At 39.2% G+C, this 21,949-nt stretch overlaps 1 protein-coding gene and 1 pseudogene across 5 annotated transcripts; both read right to left on the minus strand.

Moving 5' to 3' along the window:
* Positions 1-887: 887 nt before the first annotated feature.
* VNN1 (vanin 1) lies at positions 888-21,697 on the minus strand. 5 transcript variants are annotated; one of them, XM_040239247.1, is made up of 8 exons: positions 21,471-21,692; positions 20,069-20,199; positions 13,217-13,409; positions 11,966-12,257; positions 11,186-11,547; positions 6,093-6,263; positions 4,378-4,512; positions 888-2,693 (listed from the first exon to the last, which is right to left on the minus strand). In XM_040239247.1, the coding sequence occupies exons 1-8, from the start codon at positions 21,681-21,683 to the stop codon at positions 2,670-2,672; spliced, it is 1,521 nt and encodes a 506-aa protein (XP_040095181.1). In that variant the 5' UTR covers positions 21,684-21,692; the 3' UTR covers positions 888-2,669. The 5 variants fall into 5 exon arrangements, with proteins under 5 accessions (XP_040095181.1, XP_040095183.1, XP_040095185.1 ...); XM_040239248.1 differs by having other exon boundaries at positions 2,666-2,722; positions 21,471-21,697; XM_040239251.1 differs by lacking the exon at positions 13,217-13,409 and having other exon boundaries at positions 893-2,693; positions 21,471-21,683.
* LOC120863142 lies at positions 14,160-14,257 on the minus strand (annotated as a pseudogene).
* Positions 21,698-21,949: the final 252 nt, after the last annotated feature.

A 21,949-nucleotide genomic window follows, 5' to 3' on the forward strand; every position in this document is an offset into this window, starting at 1 on the left:
TAGAATGTCGACAGTCACTCTTGCCATCTCCTGTTTGACCACTCCCAATTTGCCTTGATTGATGGACCTAACATTCCAGGTTCCTATGCATTATTGCTCTTTACAACATCAGACCTTGCTTCTATCACCAGTCACATCCACAACTGGGTGTTGTTTTTGCTTTGGCTCCATCCCTTCATTCTTTCTGGAGTTATTTCCCCACTGATCTGTAGCATATTGGGCACCTACCGACCCGGGGAGTTCCCCTTTCAGTATCCCATTTTTTTTTTTGCCTTTTCATACTGTTCATGGGGTTCTCAAGGCAAGAATACTGAAGTGGTTTACCATTCCCTTCTCCAGTGGACCACATTCTGTCAGACCTCTCCACCATGACCCTCCCATCTTGGGTGGCCCCACATGGCATGGCTTAGTTTCATTGAGTTAGACAAGGCTGTGGTCCATGTGATCAGATTGGCTAGTTTTCTGTGATTATGGTTTCAGTGTGTCTGCTCTCTGATGCCCTCTCGTAACACCCACCGTCTTACTTCGGTTTCTCTTACCTTGGACCTGGGGTATCTCTTCACAGCTGCTCCAGCAAAAGCGCAGGTGCTGCTCCTTACCTTGGATGAGGGGTATCTCCTCATGGCCACCCCTCCTGATCTTGGACATGGAGTAGCTCCACTCAGCCCTCCTGCGCCCATGTAGCCACTGCCCCTTGGACGTGGGGTTGCTCCTCTCGGCCACCTCAACCAATTACAAACAGTCCACTAGGGTTTCCCAAATAAGCCAGTTACTTAAGCTATTGCCAATCAAATAATTTATTGCTTTGGATCTCCATCTTTGCTATAAAAGTCTTGTCCCTAACTCCCATCAGAGGACCTCTCCTAACCATTTTTGGTTTGGTGCTGCCCTATTCAAACTCATTTTTGCTCAAATTAACTCTTAGAATGTTTAACATGCCTCAGTTTATCTTTTAACAGTTCATGCTTGAAAACGTTCATTATTATTGTCGTCGTTGTTCCATCCTCAGCAATAATAAAATACAGTTGAAATATTTTAAAAATAAACACAGCTCTTGTAGATTCTACTACACATGGATGTCCCAATGGGATGGATGCTAAAGAGCTGATAAGGGCTGGAATATAGTGACTATCCTTTGAGAGTGTGAGGGGTGGGATATTCCCTGGCTCCAGAAAATAAGGGTGAGGGGCCATGCATTCTTGCTGGGGCACTTTTATTTTGCATTTGTTTATTTTTTCCCTTTTTGCAACTTTGAATTTTTTGGGAGACCAGAGATCAAGACAACGTGGGAATATTCTTATCACAGTGAGCAGACCACAGGTATTTTGAACCCTCTCCAAGGACTGACTACTCTTGCAATCTAGAAGTTCTGTTTTGTTTATGTTTTTATTTCTTTTAATTTTATACAGATATATTCCTAGATCTAAGGAACTTTTTCCCTCCAGTATCTTCTCCACCAACTTGAAAGTGAATACTTTTAGAAAAGGAAGAAAGAAATTACTATGGCACATTTTGACAGTTTGGGGGATTTTTTATGAAAAAAAAAAAAATGAATTGAGGTGGAGAAAATGTCCCTACCTTAAGCCCAGAGTAATCACTCTCTCCCAACTCCACTGGCTTCATTAAGTCTCTATTAAATAAGCCACTGAAGCAGGTTGAAGCCATTGAATCACAAAGACATATTTAGTAAGGAATAAAGAAAAAGACAAACAGTTGGATGAAGAGAGTGACAGTCCATTGGCTCCTCCAGTCAGTGTTCTACAGCAGTTAATATGTGTCTTCATGATCATAGCTTTCACATCCAGAGCTATAGCTAGCTGCTTAACTGGCCCAGATCCTGGTCCTGGCATCTGGGTCTATTCACCCAGCATCCTGTCTCAAACCTGCATGAAGAATCCCATCAGACTGGGTCAACTGTTGTCAGCACACCACCAGACACGGAGTCCCATTGGCCCTAACACCATTCATGTCCCCACGGGGTATGAACCAGGTCAAGGAGCCCTTGCTTTCTCCAGCATCCATGCGCAGGAAATGTTTGACTGTAGGAAATCTAAGTTTTCTAAGATTAAGCCAAAACCACAGTCCATTGTTAGGAAAGCTCACGAAGTCTCTAACCCTGGTCATTGAAATTTACCAAGTTCTGAACTATGACTAGAAAGTACATACAGCAGCCAAGTGCTCCTGCCGTGCCTGGAGGCTGAAGGAACGTGAGACCGTGGAGCAGGAGAACTCAGACCTCCAAGTGTAAGCAGGCTTATTTTCCTGTAGGATAGCATTTTTGATTGTTGGCTTTTGAAGAGACACATAGTGTTTCCCATTTGAGATCACCATACCCAAACAAACCTTTCTCCCATAAGCACTTTTCTAGAAGCACAAACAACACCGACTCACATTTTAATCTGCACCTGTGTCCAACTAGGTGCCCCTTCATAAGTGCTAGGGCCTCTGTGTATAGTCATTGGGGTATATCTGTGTGTGTGTGCATGCAAATGTATGAATGAACACGTGTCTTTTGCATTATCATCCATTTTAAGAGCCTTCATTTTTAGTTTTTAAGGAAAGTGCCATATTTTTATTAAATTATGGAGAATCCTCGGGGTTTTCCTCCTCTGCTTTTTTCTTTCCTCCTTCCCATTCAGCATTGTTTCACGTTAGACCTTATTTACTTTTCATGCTTCTGTCTTTGGATTGAACTGTTGGTATCAAGTGAGCATCACAAATACTTTAAGCAAAAGAAATAAAAATTACAGTTAAAAAGCACATCAAAACTATCATTTAAAAAATCTACATGCATTAAAGAAATCCAGAGTGAAAATACCCAGAGCTGAGTATGAATGTAGTAAATGCTATTTTTTAGAGTAAATTCACTGCTGCAATGTTTAATTAAAAATAAAATCATTTTAAGACAATGTAACAAATTTGTCACAGGAAAAAATATCAGACGGTATATTAATATGAGCAGTTCTTAAATGATCTCCAGGAAAATTTAATAACTAGAAACTAAAAACTATACTTTCGTTAAAATTGTTTAATAAAAAATAAAATAAAAAATATTATTTCTTTCAGAAATGTCAGTAAATAACAAATGCAACAAAAGACTGTGATGTGGTATCTTAGAATGATTGAATATTAATCATGTTTATAAAATTATATTCACTTGTTTGGGGTATTAGCCTATTAGACATATTTGGTCATAAGTTAATCAAGGTAATCTTTTTGTGATGTTAATATAACAGAAAGCAAATGAAAATACTTTATTTCTCTTTGGGTGGAAGAATAAGAAAGAGACTCAAGGATAATTTGCCCTTACTGTTTTCAATATTAAGATGCATTGTTCTTTAATACTTTAGAGCAGGAGATAGCAATGTTTCTCTGTAAAGGTAGTAAATACTTTCAGTTACTTTGGCCATGTAGTCTAAACAGTCTCCATCACAACTACTCAATTCCACAACTGCAGCATGAAAAGCACCAACAGTACTGAACAAATGAACATGGCTTTCTTCAATAACACTTTAGGTATGGAGACTGAAATTTGAATTTCAAATGATTTTCATGTGTCACAAAATGTTAGTCTTCTTTTAATTTTCTTTTTCAAATCTTCATAAACCTGAAAACCTTTCTTAGTTCACAGGCCATTAAGAAGCCAGATTTGATAAACATCTACTTTATAGTCACCCTTTGATTTGCTTACAGGTTGACAAGACAGGCAAAGCTCTAAATAGGCAGTCAATCACCACTGAAAAGCACATAAGAAATTTTCAGGCTCTCAAGTAGATTTCTAGATGTAAGCTCAGCTGCTCTCTGGGATACATTAGTGCTAGTTATCAAGCCATATCCAATTGGCTTTTGAGTTTACTGACCTTCTAATCAAAATATACAGAGTAGTTGAACTATTAGAGAATATATGCACTTTAAACAATCAGGGATGATAGGAGTTTAGTAATAAATACATCACAATTGGTTTTCCTGTGATAGTCCCATATCATTGTAAAAGTTAACATATATACAATACTTACCATGAGCTGAGAAGTTGTCTAAGCACTTTAACTGTAGTAACTTATTTAATTCTCGCTAAAAAAAAAAAAAAAAAAAAAAACCTAACAGATGGGTATAACTGTTGTTCTTTTTCAAGATTTTATCACTTTATCTACTTTATATTGTCTGGCATGTGTGTGTGTGTTTGTGTTTCTAAACCAGAGAAAAAAATGTATTAGCAATTCATTGATATGAATGATCATGAGCACCATTATCAAAATCCCAGGTGCATTCTTCTTTTCATATTCGTTATTTTTAAAATTATCCAAAGTAAAAATAGAAAGTTTAAATATTCTAGCAATCTAATGAGTACACAATAGGTATTATACCTATGAACATTACCCTTAACGCTTGTGTCGTGAGGTCTGATAAAGCATTTGGCGCACTATCTTTCTCATATAACCTTCCAAAGAGAGTCACTGTCAAAACAGGTCCAGATGTTGGCTTCAGGCTGAACAAGCGTCCGTCACTTGATACCTAATTAAAACACAGGGAAGCTGACCGAGAATAACTTTCAGTTGTACAACCTCACAACACACTCTTAAAATTCGGTACAACTGGATGAAGAAACATTGAAAATAATGGCCATATTCTACTCCATCTGAAATACTTGAAAGGGTATAGAGAAAAACTGGAGCTATCGAATTGGTACTTACTGAAATGTCTGTATTCTACATCTTATAATTTACTCATCTGAGAAAGCATCCCATGAGTTAATAAACACAAAACAATTGATTTGAGAATATATGAGAGAACTCTTGTTCTCTCAGGCAAGAAAGACTCCTTCAAAGGATCAGGAGGGCTTGACTAAGGGGGCGTTGAGCTGAGCTTCTATCATCCCTCATACTCACTCATCACAGCCTCCCTATCTGCTCACTGTCCTCAACTCCCCATGGTAACTGTTTGGACCAAGAAAGGGCAGTAAGAGTGGCACCTGCAGGTAAAGTCAGTGGGAGAATGTGGCTGAACAGAACACTTGTGCAGGAAGAAATTATTTCTGGCATATGCTTTTTAAAAGGCTTGCTTCTTGCCAGTTCGGCCACTATCCAATTCTCTTTCAGCTTTTCTTTCTTTCCTTTTCTGGATGGTCACCCAGGGCCTTCGAACACACCATGAAAAGAATTCTTTTCAACTGTCCTAGGCCATCCCTCCCCTAAACAAGGAGGCTTCCTCTGGTACGACTGGTCCTGCCACTCTTCTCTAGTCTTCTTTCTACTCGACAGACCTTAAACCGTCCAGCCCACTCCCTGAAGTCCCCACAGCAAAATATATTTCTTTACACTAGTTGTTCTCTAAAATAGGGGTCCCCAACCTCCAGGATCTAATGCCTGATGACCTGACGTGGAAATGATGTCATAATAAAAGAAATAAAGTGCATAGTAAGTGTCTTGTGCTTTTTTGTTGTTGTTCAGTCGCATCCCAAAACCATTCTCCCTACTCCCCCGATGGTCTGTGGAAAAATTGTTTTCCATGAAACCAGTTCAGTTAGGTTCAGTTCACTCACTCAGTCATGTCCGACTCCTTGCGACCCCATGAATCGCAACACGCCAGGCCTCCCTCTCCATAACCAACTCCCGGAGTCCACCCAAACCCATGTCCATCGAGTCAGTTATGCCATCCAACCATCTCATCCTCTGTGGTCCCCTTCTCCTCCTGCCCTCAATCTTTCCCAGCATCAGGGTCTTTTCAAATGAGTCAGCTCTTCGCATCAGGTGGCCAAAGTATTGGAGTTTCAGCTTCAACATCAGTCCTTCCAATGAATAGTCAGGACTGATTTCCTTTAGGATAGACTGGTTGGATCTCCTTGCAGTCCAAGGGACTCTCAAGAGTCTTCTCCAACCAGTCCCTGGTGCCAAAAAGACTAGGGACTGCTGCTCTAAATGTTCTTTAGACAAGAGATTCCATGAGCTCCATGTCCTTGATGAGCCCTAAGTCCAATTTTACTCTCTCCAAATGAAGATTTTCATGATATTAGCAAGCACTTGGGCAGGTTTTCTTTTCAAAAGATGCCTCTTCTTACATAAAATGATTAATCAATATTAAGCAAAGATTTGTACCTGAAATTCTCCAGGTGCAAGCTGAATTTCACTCAGCAACACCTCTGGGAAGACATACTGTGTTCCGAACGTGCCACTGAGGGAGAACATTTCAAACCTGGTGGAAGCAGTCTCAACTGAGTCACCACAAGTGTGTAAGTCTGTTGTTTTACACTTCAGCAGAGTACAAATCTAGGAACAGAATAAGAGAATAGTAAGTTTAAAAGCAGTTAAGTCTTAGGAAAGCCAACTGAAACACTCTCTTGATCTAGAAAAAAATGCCTATGTCCTTTTGTTTATAATGTTTGTTATAATATTGCTTCCTCATTAGACTAATCTGCTTCGTTGCTGGATACTACTGCAATTAGCAAAAAAAAAAAAAAAAAAAGGACTTCAGGCCCTAGTGCTTTCTGTGTACATGGCAAGTCACTTCAGTTGTGTCCAACTCTTTGTGACCCTATGGACCATAAGCCCACCAGGCTCCTCTGTCCATGGGATTTTTCAGGCAAGAATACTGGAGTGGATTGCTGTGCCCTCCTCCAGGGGATCTTCCTAACCCAGGGATCAAACCTGCATCTCTTACATCTATTTCTGCAATTCACTGTAAAAAGATTAAACCACATAAAGAAATAATAGGTCTTTGGTTTATAGCCATGAACAATTATGCCTTATTGTTTTCAAGTTAGCCACACTTTTAGTAATCAAGAGTGTTCAATTATTTTGAAAAAATTTAGACATTAGTTTAATTTCTATCTTATCACCTATTTCTAACAATGAAGGAACTTTAAAGTTGTAGAGAACCCTAGAGTTGATCTAGAGACAATTCATGAGCTGGAGGAATCACATACCCTACACCTGAGCAAGGGCTGAAAGCGCTTTCGTTATCCTACTTAGTTACACTATACTGCACTATATTATAAAGCTATCTGCATGTAAATCTAAGTGTGTGAATCATCTCACCATGTGGGTGCAAAGCCCCAAAAAGGAAGAACCTTCTTCATTTATCTCCATCTATACTGCATCTTCAAAATTTTACTCCAAGCTACCTTCATTTATTGCCTGATTAAAGCAATGGCCCTTAACTGGTCTTCCTCCTTCCATATTTGAAGTTGGAGAGCAAGTGTTTTTGAGCAAATGGGTCAAGATGGGATACAAATAACTTTCACATAAAGGTGAATATATACTTCTATTTTGTTCCCTTGCAATCCTACTAAAACAAACATTGTTATTATTATTATTGTGGAGGACATGGACCCATAAGATTAGGAGAACAGGAGGAAGACAGACTATAACAAAAGTTTAGAAGTTTAGGTATTGACACAAAATGGTAACTGAGGAAGCAACTCACATGCCTATTAATAGACTATTGGATAAAAAGATGTGGTATATATATACAAAGGAATATTTGGAAGGTTTGTCACTAAGTTGTGTCCAACTCTTCTGCAATCCCATGGACTGTAGCCTGCCAGTCTCTTCTGTGCATGGGATTTCCCAGGCAAGAATATTGGAGTGGGTTGCCATACCCTTCTCCAGGGGATCTTCCCAACCTAGGTATCGAAATGGAGTCTCCTGATTAGCATGAAGAAAGCCTAGAAGCAACCTGTCTACATTGCAGAATAGGCTTCCTGGTGGCTCAGATAGTAAAGAGTCTGCCTGCAGTACAGTTGGATCCCTGGGTCAGGAAGATGCCTTGGAGAAGGGAATAGTTACCCACTCCAGTATTCTTGCCTGGATAATTCCATGGACAGAGAAGCCTGGTGGGCTACAACCCATGAGGTCACAAAGAGTTGGATGTGACTGAGTGACTTTCATTTTTGCTTTCACACTGCAGAATACTCAAAAGATTCCATCCCCGGGAGCAGTAGGTACCTCAGTACCTGAGAGTATGTTGGGGTGCTTAATGAAAGGAAAACTTGTAGGAAGTTGTTAAGAGTGCCTCAATGATGAGTCTCCAGACATGGATGGGCAACTACCCTTCTCCAGTTCCAGTAAAAGATGGAACCTTTATTACCAGAGAGGGTAAAGCAGACAATGTTTAGATGGAGACTTTGGAAGACTTAGTAAGGGGATGTTTTGAATGAGTCATGCTGAATAGTGATACCATGCCCTTCTACCCTGCTTTTCCCCAACTTGATTCTCTTCTTGTTCAGTCACCCACTCATTCTCAACTCTTTGTGACCCCATGGGCTGCAGCATGGCAGATCTCTCTGTCCCTCCCCATCTTCTGAAGTTTGCCCAAGTTCAGGTCCATTGCATTGGTGATGCCATCTAGCCATCTCATCCTCTGACACCTTCCTCTCCTTCTGCCCTCAATCTTTCCCAGCTTCAGGGACTTTTACAATGAGTCAGCTCCTGACTCTCTACATTCTGTTAAAAAGGCATTTTTTCCTTCAGGGATAGGGTTTCCTAGTAAATTACAGGACAGGAGTCCCAGTTAAATCTGAAGTTTAGGTAAACTAAAAATACCAAAACCAGTTCTTAGTATAAATATGTCCCCAACTATTACCTGGACATATTTTTTTTAATCTGTGTTTATCTGAATTTTGAATTTATTGGGGCACCCTGTATTTTTATTTGCTAAATTAAGCAAACTTGTTCAGTAAAGGATTAGGAAAATTTTGAAATATGGGAAACTGAATCATCCCCAAAGGAAGTCTCTAAAGACACTTGCTTCAGGGATTCTTCTAGTAAAAAGCCCAGCTAGACTGTCCCCCCCATGAAGCTTAAAGTTGGCAAGTATCAACCACATGCTCAAAGTTTTCAAACAGTTTCAGTTAAAAAGAAAGAAAGAAAAAAAAGTCATCATACATGTGAAGAAATTTTCTAAATTTAGAATTTTAAATTTAAAAACCTGTCTGGCACCAGTGGCTTAGCTGAAGGATCACTGTTCAGCAATAATAACACAGAACTTCTTGGTTTTACTTGGAGCACTAAGCAACCTCCCAACACTAAGAAGAGACCTATGGCTGATCCCCTCAAGTGGAGTCAAGACTCTGGGGCAGGCAGAGAGGCCGATAAGACTGAGAGGGAAGCAGGGAAAAGAGAGGAAGAATCGAAAGAATGCTATCTTGTTTTATAATCATTTCTTTAAACTTAAAAATAGATCACAAATAATAAAAAATAATATATCAATTTTTTATTTTAAAAAGCAATATGACAATAAGATACCATACATATGTACCAAGAATATAATGCAATATATGTCAATATGCCATGGAATATATGGTAATATTCATGTGGCAATAGATACTCTTCTACAACATAATTTTTTAAACTAGTTTCCAATCATTGGACTTTTTCTACCTGTGTTCTTGATAGCATTTTTCCCCCTTTCTTCTAGCACCTCAGAGCTCTGAGAAGGAATATTGATCCTCCCATATTTTCATCCTTTCCTTTTTTGTTGCTCTTTCTCTTAGGTCTATAAAGATAATCAAGTTTCTTTCATCTATTGGAAAAACAGAAACAGCATTACCATGAGGCTTTGTCTAGCTCCTATCTTGTTTCCTTTCTTCCTGAATCAGATACACTTTTTGAAGAAGAAAATATTCACTCATTCTTTGAATATCCTCACTTACCTCTCACTTTTCAACTCACTATAATCTGTCTTTCACTCTATCATTCTGAGCCCAGGAGATTCCAACAAAATTATATATTATTCAGGCAATAATGGTAAACCTATTGCACAAATATACTTCAATTTCCTCCTTCTGAGAGTCCCTACTTACCTTACCTGTGATAAGAGTTCTCTTTAAATGCTCCTTTATTTCTCAATCGTAATTGCAAGTTCCTGTTCTTCTGTTTATTTCCTGCCCAAACACAGGAGCTTCAAAAGATTTCACCTTTAGCTCACTATTCTTTACCATTAGTCAGTTTTTGCAATTCACTCTTTCTTGTGGGTTTATCACAACTTTTTTCCTGCTAATTCTCAAAACTATTTCTAAATCTAATATCTCCCTTAAGTGTCATATTACATTCAATAACTTATTGGATACAACTGAATGTCCCCAAAGTAATGAAAAGCCCACACATCCAAAGCTGAATTTACCATCTCTCCCACTACCATCCAATTTACTCCTCCTCTCAAATCCTGATCCATCAAAGCATCCCATTCATCCAGCCATTCTTGCCAGAAACCTGGTACATTCTAGACCCTTCATTCTGTTTTCCTGTTCCATCTCAAATCAGCTCCTAAGATTAGTTTTCTAAATATTTCTTGACTCCACATCCTGATTTTATTCATATGAACATAACCTTGGTTGAAGCCTAGTAGGACTATTTTAATAATACAACTAGTCGTTTTGCCCTGCGTTTCATGACCCACAGTGCAACCAAAACGATGTACTCATAAACAGTCGTGACAGCATCATTCCCTTGCTGAACACCTTCTGGCAGAAACCATCACTGATAGAACAAAGTCCACATCTTAGGAATGACAGGTAAGGTCCTGCAGGGTGTGATCCTGGCTCTATGCTCATCTTCCATCCATCCTTGCTTCTTATGCTAACACTTTAGTGACTCAACTGTTTGCTCATTTCTGTATACTCTGCTTTTTGACACATCCACCGCCTTGCTCAGGCTCTTCACCCTATCTTGAATTCCCTCCCACTTTTTTTCACCTGGATAAAATAGCATAAACTCAAGCATCATGTCTTCAGAAACTTTCCTGGATCTCCAAATTAGACTAAATGTAGCTCTTTAGTATTCTTACAGCAAAATGTGCCTTCTTTGTTCAATCACATGCCAACCTATACTGAAACTATGGTCATCTCTCTCACTCTGCTACTAAATTCCTAAAGAGGAGAGTCCATACTTACTCATCTTCATCTCATTAGTGCTGAATATATATCCGGTATGTGTTGGGCATTCAAGAAATGCTTGACAAAATGAGCAAGCATTGGATTGACATCTAAGATCGAAAGTTTTAGCAAATAAAAATTAAGGATACCCAACTAAAGGGAACTTTAAAGTAAACAGCCAAATTTTTTAGTATACACATAAACACCAAAGTAGGACATACTCATAATAAAAGTAATCCATTGTTTTTTGAAATTCATACTTAACTGGGTGTCCTGTGTTTTATCCAGTAATTCCCTTGCCACCGAAACAATCATTACCTGTAAATAATATCTTCCTTCAACAGTATGTAGTCCATCAAATGCTCCCAGGGCATAAACTTCATCTGATCTTTTCTCAGACATCTTGTAACTTAGATGACAGCAGAGATCTCTCTGACAAACTGTGTAATTTCCTCCAATTGCTTTGAGCTCCAAGAAGGTGAATTTATCAAAAAAGATGGTGCCTGTAAATTCCTGGTTTCCCATTGAGTGGGCTTCTACACCACTGGCATAGGAAGTCCAATTCACCACCGGTGTGGGGTGTGGGTGGGAGTCCAGTTGTGCAAGGAGAAGTTTTCCCTCCTCTGTCTTCATATCATAATGAAATGCTCGTGGAGAAGCAGGTGCATAGATGCCACTCCCTGGAAATGGCATTTAAAACAGTAAAACCAAAAGGAGTTGCATGGGTGCTATATGCTAAACTCACATGAACATTTTACTTCTTCTAAGCTGTATCTTTCATTAATTTCAGGAAAATATGCTGATGAAGTCAGACAGATGAGGTGAAATCCAGTAAAGTATGATATGAAGAAGCCAAGAAGAGAATTTCATGTAAGAAGTGGTGAATTTTGAAAAAAAGAAAGAGTGTATATTTAAGTTAAATAAAATTAAACCAGTTTATGAAACAGTTTGGGTTGAGATTGATTGTACAGCATGTCACCAGCTAGATATGCAAACATTAACAGTTGGAGGAATTTTGTTAAGGAGTACACGTTAGCTAGAAAACATATTTTTTTTTTCCTTTTCAATTACATCAAAATCTTAAAGACTACACATTACCTGTCATTTTCTTCAAGGGGTAATGTAGATTGGATGCTAGGAAGTTGACTCTCATGCCCATAGCCCAAGCTGAGTGGAATTCAATAGCTGACAAATGTGGCAAAACATTCATCCAAGCTGTTGGGAAGAGTACGGTGTCCACACTGGAATCTCTCACCAGGGTCACAGCAGGATCATGGAAGAGAATATCAAAGCACGTGAAAATGCCAAACTTTCCAAAGGTGGTGTTGAAAGTCACAATCTCGGGTTCCTTGGGTGCATTGAATTGATCTTCATTCAAGAAAAGATTTTGCTGAAATAAACAGAAGATGATGGGGGGAAATCTCTTTAAAGAAGTTGACCCAGATGTCACGGCATCTAAAAAAGTTCAAGCTCACATTTATTAAACTGTGCCAACCTCCTCTATGACCACTGTCTCCATAGGGAAAGAACGTTAGAGAATTAGAGATGTCTATGCTGATAGGAGCCTTTGGCTCAGGTTCCACATTTGATAGATATGTATAAGGAAATCCTTATCTATTAACAACTTCTTGAATATTATTATACAAGACATAAAAGAGAAATGATAGATAGCTTCTATTTGCCAAGAACACAACAATTTTCTGCAGACAAAGAGCTTTGCTCCTTTTCTCTTTGAAAACAAGACTGGTAAGTTTTTCATTCTAGTTTTACCCTTTTCCAGGTCATGTCATTAAAAGTACAAAATGCGGGGCTTCTCTATTGTTTCAATCCCTGGTCCAGGAAGATTCCACATGCCACAGGGCAACCAAGTCCATGCACCACAGCTACAGAGCCAGTGCTCTAAAGCCCATGCTCTGCAACAGAAGCCACTGCAATCAGAAGCCTGCACACTGCAACAAGGAGAAACCTCCGCTCACCATAACTAGAAAAACCCCACATGCAGCAACGAAGACCCAGTGCAGTCAAAAATGAATAATTGAATGTTTTTTAGAAAAGGAAAATGACCATCCATCATTAAAAAAAAAGACAAAGTCCAAAAGGCAACATTTTATTTCAAGGCAGGTCACTCCTACTGACTCCCACACACTTCTAATGACACACTCCTGTGTTCCTAAATGTACAGGAAATATCCTTTTTCTAAGACCTTATCACAAATAATCATTACTTTCTATACTTTGTTTATACTGTTTTTAAAATAAGCTTATTATCAGCAATAATGATTGTTTCCCTTCTTGTTCACTTTATTTTGTTGAGCATTCAGTAATTGAATTATTTGCAAATAAATTCTACCTTATGGTAGCGTGCCACCAGTTTTCCCTTAGAATCAAACACCACATCAGTATTGTATTGGTAACGACCGTCAGGGGGACACTGAGGGTCACTGGCATTGCATGACTTCTTGTCCCCGATATTTGCCACAATGTAGATGGAGTTGTCCTTGGCCAGACAGCTGAGTCTTTGTTGCACTGGGGTGCGACCAAATCTGTTATATATTCATTAGAAGAGGAAAAAAACATAAAGCTTAGCTTTTAATAAAATTCAGAATGATAGTTTCTTGAATAATATGTAAACACAAAAATAAATTCTAAATAGCATAGATAGAAGGGAAAGATTCAAACAAGAAACTTCAGAGGAAGTACATGTTTGTGGCAATTTGTAGAAAACTATTCTATGATGAGATTCTGGGCTATGCATTTTTTTCATAGCATTTATCATCATCTATAATTAATATATTTATTTATATGCTCCTCTTAGGCTTCCCTGGTCACACAGCTGGTAAAGAATGCACCTGCAATGCTGGGGAGCTGGGTTGGGAAGATCCCCTGAAGAAGTGAATGGCTAGCCACTCCAGTGTTCTTGCCAGGAGAAGTCTATGGACAGAGAAGCCTGGCGGACTACAGTCCATAGTGTCGCAAAGAGTCAGACACGACTGAATGACTTTCACTTCATAATGTATATCACATCTCATAGATATTATGGGACAAAGACCCATACCTCCTGTTTGCTGAACCCATGCCTGAAAGAAAAATGGCACTAAAAAGTATTCTGAATGAAAGAACAACATCTTGGAAGTAAGATGATTATGGGAAGAAGGCACTGGAAATCCTATCTTTCTACCTAATTCTAGGACTTCATCCGTTTCTTCCAAGTTGTCCAGTTTGTTACATATAATTGTTCTTATGATCCCTTGTATTTCTGTGGTATCGGTTATAAAGTCCCCCCTTCCATTTCCAAAAATATGGAACACTTCAGGGATTTTCATGCCATCCCTGGACGGGGGGCAATGCTAATCTTCTCTGTCTTGCTCCAGTTTCAGCGTATGTGTTGCACAAGAAGAGTGCCTGCCTGTTTAATGGGTATGGAGTTTGAGTTTTGCTTGATGAAAAGAGCTCTGGAGAAGGAGGACATGATGGCTGCACAACAACGTGTATGCACTTAATACCACTGACTACATTTAAGGATGGCTAAGATGGTAAATTTTATGTAATGTGTATTTTACCTCACTTTTTTTTTAAGTGGGAAAAAAGCCTTGGCAGTAGAAAAGGGAAATCTTGTTCGGGAAACTAGCCACTCTCTCTGGAGCAACAGCATCTTTCGGGGGAAAAAAGGGAATTTTAGAGATGCATTTTGGGTCATAGGAGAAGAGCTCTGCACAAGAGGTTAAATCGTTTCCAAATGTAACAAAGAGGTACTATTAAATGTTTTGAGAACAGAAGTCACATGATATGAATTTTCTTCGAGATTACTAGGGCATCGGAGCATAGAGTGTACTAGAATATCAGAGTATAAATATGGGGAATCATTAGGAAGCTGTTATCGTAGCTCAGTTTAGAAGCAATAAGGGTTGGACTAGAACAGTGCCAGCCTATATGGAAAGCCAGAAATATTGAAATACTTGTTAATGCTTGATTTCTTTATTCCTTATCATGTTACCAGTAGTTGTCCCAGTAAAGCAATTAGAACACAATTTTGAACAGTAAGACCTCAGACATATAACAATATTTATTCTTTATTGGCATAACACTGAAATAATAAATGGCTAATAGAAGGTAATTGAAGAATACCTGAGAAAGCTGTGATTAACTGTTGGAAGAATGAAAATTTGGTGCCATCTGCTGGCAATATAATCAAAACCATAGCAATGACCCACAAAACATATCCTTGAAAAAACCAACAAGGATAGGAAACATCTTTTAAAAATTATTATGTTAATGCATCTATATAAAATGACCATTTAATAATATTTCCCTTCACTTGCTTAAATTAATATCTGAAATGCACAGATATAAATATGAGACATTAAACTATTCGAAACATATTTATCTCAAATCTTTTCAAATACTCTAAGTGGTAGAATAGGCACATGAAATAGAAGCCTACTGTTCTGGATTTCTTTAACAGCCGTGACTGCATATTTTCCTCTTGTCTATATTAATTTTGAAATGGTAGCATATATTCTAACCTATTTCCATTTAGACTAATTGTTCAGACTCTTTACTATACCCAGAAAGGCTCCAAAATTCTTTGTTAGACCACAGGTTTTGATTTGGAGTTTAAAAATGCCTTTTGCTTCTGTTAGCCTGAATCTGCTTCTCACTTAATCCATAATATTTTCTGAGCCCTTAATATACCCATTTGAATGCAGAGTTGCAAGGAATAGCAAGGAGATAAGAAAGCCTTATTCAGTGATCAATGCAAAGAAATAGAGGAAAACAACAGAATGGGAAAGACTAGAGATCTCTTCAAGAAAATCAGAGATACCAAGGGAATATTTCATGCAAAGATGGGCTCAATAAAGGACAGAAATGGTAGGGACCTAACAGAAGCAGAAGATATTAAGAAGAGGTGGCAAGAATACACAGAAGGACTGTACAAAAAAGAGATTCATGACCCAGATAATCACGATGGTGTGATCACACACCTAGAGGCAGACATCCTGGAATGTGAAGTCAAGTGGGCCTTAGGAAGCATCACTATGAACAAAGCTAGTGGAGGTGATGGAATTCCAGTTAAGCTATTTCAAATCCTGAAAGATGACGCTGTGAAAGTGCTGCACTCAATATGCCAGCAAATTTGGAAAACTCAGCAGTGGCCACAGGACTGGAAAAGGTCAGTTTTCGTTCTAAATCCAAAGAAAGGCAATGCCAAAGAATGTTCAAACTACCACACAATTGCACTCATCTCACATGCTAGTAAAGTAATGCTCAAAATTCTCCAAGCCAGGCTTCAGTAATACATGAACCATGAACTTCCAGATGTTCAAGCTGGTTTTAGAAAAGGCAGAGGAATCAGAGATCAAATTGCCAACATCCGCTGGATCATCGATAAAGCAAGAGAATTCTAGAAAAACATCTATTTCTGCTTTATTGACTATGCCAAAGCCTTTGAATGTGTAGATCACAATAAACTGTGGACAATTCTGAAAGATATGGGCATAGCAGACCACCTGACCTGCCTCTTGAGAAACCTATATGCAGGTCAGGAAGCAACAGCTAGAACTGGACATGGAACACAGACTGGTTCCAAATAGGAAAAGGAGAACATCAAGGCTGTATTTTGTCACCCTTCTTATTTAACTTCTGTGCAGAGTACATCATGAGAAATGCTGGACTGGAAGAAACACAAGCTGGAATCAAGATTGCTGGGAGAAACATCAATAATCTCAGATATGCAGATGACACCATCCTTATGGCAGAAAGTGAAGAAGAACTAAAGGTCCTCTTGATGAAAGTGAAAGAGGAGAGTGAAAAAGTTGGCTTAAAGCTCAACATTCAGAAAATGAAGATCATGGCATCCCGTCCCATCACTTCATGGGAAACAGATGGGGAAACAGTGGAAACAGTGTCAGATTTTATTTTTAGGGGCTCCAAAATCGCTGCAGATGGTGATTGCAGCCATGAAATAAAAAGACACTTACTCCTTGGAAGGAAAGTTATGACCAATCTAGACAGCATATTAAAAAGCAGAGACATTACTTTGTCAACAAAGGTCCATCTAGTTAAGGCTATGGTTTTTCCAATGGCCATGTATGGATGTGAGAGTTGGATTGTAAAGAAAGCTGAGCACCGAAGAATTGATGCTTTTGAACTGTGGTGCTGGAGAAGATTCTTGCGAGTCCCTTGGACTGCAAGGAGATACAACCAGTCCATCCTAAAGGAGATCAGTCCTGGGCATTCATTGGCAGGACTGATTTTGAAGTTGCAACTCCAATACTTTGGCCAACTCATGCGAAGAGCTGACTCATTTGAAAAGACCCTGATGTTGGGAAAGATTGAGGGCAGGAGGAGAAGGGGATGACAGAGGATGAGATGGGTGGATGGCATCACCGACTCAATGGACATGGGTTTGGATAAACTCCAGGAGTTGGTGATGGACAGGGAGGCCTGGCGTGCTGCGGTTCATGGGGCTGCAGAGTCCTACACAACTGAGCAACTGAAATGAACTGAATAAATGCAGAGCTCTGTCCTATGTCTACTGGGAACAGAAAGGGAGGTGAAATGGAAGAATTAAAGTGTATTTCCTAAGACAAAGCATTCAGTCTCAAAATATAATAAAAACTGTCCGTTATGGAAGAAAACTTTTACTAACTTTTAAAAAGTGCAGATGAAATATTCAGCAAATATTTGTTGGGTCCTACCACTACACAAAGGCTTCCCTAGTGGCTAATTGGAAAGATTCTGCCTGCAATGTGGGAGCCACAGAAGACACGGGTTTGATCCCTGGGTTGGGAAGATCCCCTGGAGGAGGGCATGGTAACCGACTCCAGTATTCTTGCCTGGAGAATACCAAGGACAGAGGAGCATGGCAGACTATAATCCATAGGGTCGCACAGAGCTGAACATGACTGAAGTGACTTAAGATGCATGCAGAGGCATGCACCACTACAGGAAACACCGTGCTAGATATGTGGGCATCTGGGGAAAAGGCATTCTACACAGAGCCGTCCACATGCACAGGGTGGGAGACACAGGGTAGAGCAGGGCTGGTGCACTTCAAAATCCTCTTCAAACTTCTACCATCTTCATCCAAACACCAGCATCTCTTTGCCTAGCTTACCATCATAGCTTTTAAACTATCTCCTGCATTTTTACTGATCTTTCTGGAGTCTTGTCTCCATGAGGACACAGAAATGATCCTTATAAAACTGAAGTCAGAGCATGTCACTTCTCTGCTCAAAACTCACCAATGGCTACTTTCTCACCTAAGTACCAAAGTCATTAGTATGGCCCATGAACCCTATACCATCAGGGCCCTCCAATCTGTCTGCCTTTCTGCCTCCATCTCCTACTTTTCTCCCGCTTCACATCATTTCACTAACTTTGTTGCTGTTCCTAATATGCCAGACATGCCCTCTGACCATGGAACATTGGTATTTAGAATTCCCTTGGCCTGGAAGGTTCTTTTCTCAGATACCCATATGACTTCCTCCCTCATTTTCTTTAAGTCTTGCTTAGACACCACCATGAAGCCCTCTGGTAATATAAAAATTTAAACCTCATTCTTTCCACCATAGTCATCTTTCCTGTTTTATTTTTTCCTATAATATTTATTTCTACCCCATACTGTGTAGATAGGTTGACAGGTGATAGATAACTAAACAAATATCTTTTTTAAAAATTTTCAATGGGCTCTTTTCACACTTGAATATAAGCTCCAAAGGACAAAGATTTTTAGTTCTTTTTGTTCACTCCACTGTCCAGAACTGTGCTTGAACATAATAGGTATTCCAAAACTGTGTTAAATAAAAGCAAGGACAGAGATGTCATTGGTTGATGGGAAAAAAGGAAGACTACCAAACTTCTTGAAATGGAACAAAAGCAACACCCTGGTGGGAATTCTCAGAAGGCCCTAGGAAATTTGGTTCTAGGGAAAGGTCATTCAGAAAAAAAGAAAGGCAATTCCTAATGGAAGTGAGAACAGACGGCTTGTCATTTAGAACTGGACCTTGAGCATAGGACATGGTTAAATAAGAAATAATTGTGATGCGATGAAATGCAATTTAAATAGTTTGTTAATATTAAGGTAAATAATATTGAACTTTGTCAAAAATCAAGGTTTCCCTATATGCAGACACAGTTGTTAGTTTGTGTAGTTTTGAGAGCTTTTCCAAAAAAGGAATTCCTACAATTTTAGCAACAGTGCATTTGGAAATGTGAGTCAACTGACATGATTCTCTTAAATGTATAGAGGAGCCTGGTAGGCTGCAGTCCATGGGGTCGCTAAGAGTCGGACAGGACTGAACGACTTCACTTTCATTTTTCACTTTCATGCATTGGAGAAGGCAATGGCAACCCACTCCAGTGTTCTTGCCTGGAGAATCCCAGGGACGGGGGAGCCTGGTGGGGTGCCGTCTATGGGGTCGCACAGAGTCGGACATGACTGAAGTGACTTAGCATAGCATAGCATAGCATAGCATAAGTAATAGTGTACTTTTATCAGACTTCATATTTCTTATTCTAGATTTGATTTAAACCACTTATATGGGACTTCCCTAGTGGTCCAGTGGTTAAGACTCCGGGGTCCCAGTGCAAGGGGCCCAGGTTCAATCCCTGGTCAGGGAACTTGATCCTGCATACAGCAACTAAGCTCCAGCATAGCCGTATAAATTTAAAAAATAAAATAACCACTGACACAATTCTGCTCTATCTACCTCCTAGGTCCTCATCTTAAGCTTTAAGAATTTCATATACATTCATGTCATCCAACTATCTTATTGATGAGAAAGGGAAAATTTTAATATTAAGTTGACATGTGACTCTGTTTCACTATTTTCTCACACTGTTTTAAAAGTACAGACCTACACAGGAAAGCAATTTTCTGCTCACTGGTAAGGAGTCAGAAGAGTAGAGTTTGGATATGGTTCTTCTTATAACCAAACACCCTGTGACCTTAAGTAAGTTATTCTATCATCTCTCCAGATTCATTCCCGCAGTGGAAATTCACATTGGAATTAGATTCTGATGTCATCTTATAGCACTAACTTTATATTCACTTTCCTAAGACACATTTTTGTAGGAGATGAAAAATTATAAAAGTATCCTGAAACCTACAGCTGATAGTGAAGCTTATACAATGATCTACAAAGTTTTCTCAGATTAAGTTCATGTTCATGGTTAAATTCTCCATAATACATTTCTTTACCTGTCAGGATTATTACAAGGGATCCAGTTTACTTGAGGGTCTGGGATATCCTCCAAGTATGGGTAGATAGATTCCCTGGTGAAGTTAAAACCATAAATGCCATCTTCTGGGGTCACAATGATATGTGCACCCTGTTAACAAATGAAGCAGAATCAATATATTGTTCAAATAAGTGAACAATAAAAGAGGCAGCCTACAAGAGGACCTGAGTGGCTGAGAAACAAAATTTGCTTTTTTTTTTTCATCTTATTCTTCTGTTTTTTTGTATATTTATAATTTATTTTCTTTGCACAACCACTTTCATTTCCTAATCCCTTCATCGTTTCATAGCTGTTAATATTTTTCCAGGCTACTCACAGGCTTGCCAGCTGCTGCAGTTGTTAACTATAAACCTAACTCTTCCCTGAATAAACCCCTTCCCTGACCTTTGGCTAGTTATCTTGCCTGAGTATGTCAGGATACTTATCACTCACTCTTCTGCTCCAGCCTTCCCCACCTCATACCCTACAAATGCAATCCCCATTTCTCAGAAAGGAGCTCTGACATGGTTATCTGAATGGTGCCAGGCCTAGAGGTACAACCTGAGCTCACCTGGGCAACTCTGGTGGAAGAGTCACCCTGGAAGCTGCTATGTGTGTGGCCTTTAAGGAAGCAGTTGAACTAAAGGTGAAAAAAAAACCCTCAGAATTCTTAATAACATTTTAAATCTTTGTATGTACAAGAATGTATGCTGATAAATACATGCTATATGTATACATTCATGACTCTCATCAGACTTTATATATCCCTTGTCTTTACCTGCTCTACACATAGCTTATTTCAACCACATTCATTCAAACCACACATGCAACCTTAACCCTTCATTCAATTCAAGAACTTACTAAGCACTAACATAGGTACTTTCGTAATTAGTATGAAGTGTATAATACACACTGGTAAGTAATTTGCAATTTAAGTTTGTTTTGGTGTTACAAACTAACCTACAAACTCTTAAGAGCACAAAAGCACACCAGTACTCTAAGAATAGCTATTGATTCCTGACCCATTTATCCTCCAACCCTCCACCTGTAACAGAAAAGAGCAACAAAATCAACAAAATAGTTGAATTTTAGCAAGTTCCTCTAAGATTTGTTGTCACTTACGACTGAGCAACTGAACTGAACTGAACTGAATAATAACCAAGTTGTGTTTTCCAAATGTTGCTCTCACTGTTAGGGAAGCATGTAATAGTGTCTTTGCCCTAAAAACTAGGAGCAGGGAGGACTTTGATTGCAAAACAAGGTCTTGGCTACCCTGAGACATATGTCATTCAAAAGTGTAATTGACCCTGACAGCGATTCTGTCTACTAGGATGCCACCCTTTCTCTACATAGGAGCCAGAAGCACACTTGAGAAATGGTACCTGCTTCGATGCTGACGTCACTGCTCCCTCCAGAAGATCCAAATTCCGGTTCATTGCTGCCAAGGCCTCTTCAGGAGACACTGGCACAAGGGTGGCATTAGGCAATATGACTGCGTGCTCATAAACAGCTGCAATAAAGGTATCCAGTGAGCTGGCTCTGGAGACACAGAAAAACAAAACGGCCACATAGTTCAGCAACTGAGACATAATCATGCTGAAGTCCAGCGACTGCTGAAAAGCAGAGTAAGCGCTGTTATTTATAGAGAGAACACAGTGAATCACGTGGCTCCCAGAACTTAGTACTTTAAAATAAATGACAAAGCTAGCTTCAAGAAAGCCTTGTGGTTTTTCCCCGCAGATATAGATGTGAACAGATCTTACATGACAAATGACCTTCCCTTCTTACAGGGCTCTGTGAGGATCAAATAAGAAAATGCGTGTACTTTCCACCTGCTAGGGTTGTCATAACAAAGTACCAC

The sequence above is a fragment of the Oryx dammah genome, unplaced genomic scaffold (assembly GCF_014754425.2).
Source record: "Oryx dammah isolate SB20612 unplaced genomic scaffold, SCBI_Odam_1.1 HiC_scaffold_4, whole genome shotgun sequence".
Lineage (NCBI taxonomy): Eukaryota > Metazoa > Chordata > Mammalia > Artiodactyla > Bovidae > Oryx > Oryx dammah.

Bases quoted from the DNA above. Each gene is read 5' to 3' on its own strand.
- VNN1 (XM_040239247.1), bottom strand. From the start codon at position 21,683: ATGATTATGTCTCAGTTGCTGAACTATGTGGCCGTTTTGTTTTTCTGT. The intron at 4,513-6,092 runs GTACAAATCTTT...TGTTTTAATTAG, and splicing joins TTGCACCTGGAGAATTTCAG to GTATCAAGTGACGGACGCTT. The intron at 2,694-4,377 runs GTAATGTTCATA...TGATACCAACAG, and splicing joins TCACGACACAAGCGTTAAGG to TTCAATCCAAAGACAGAAGC.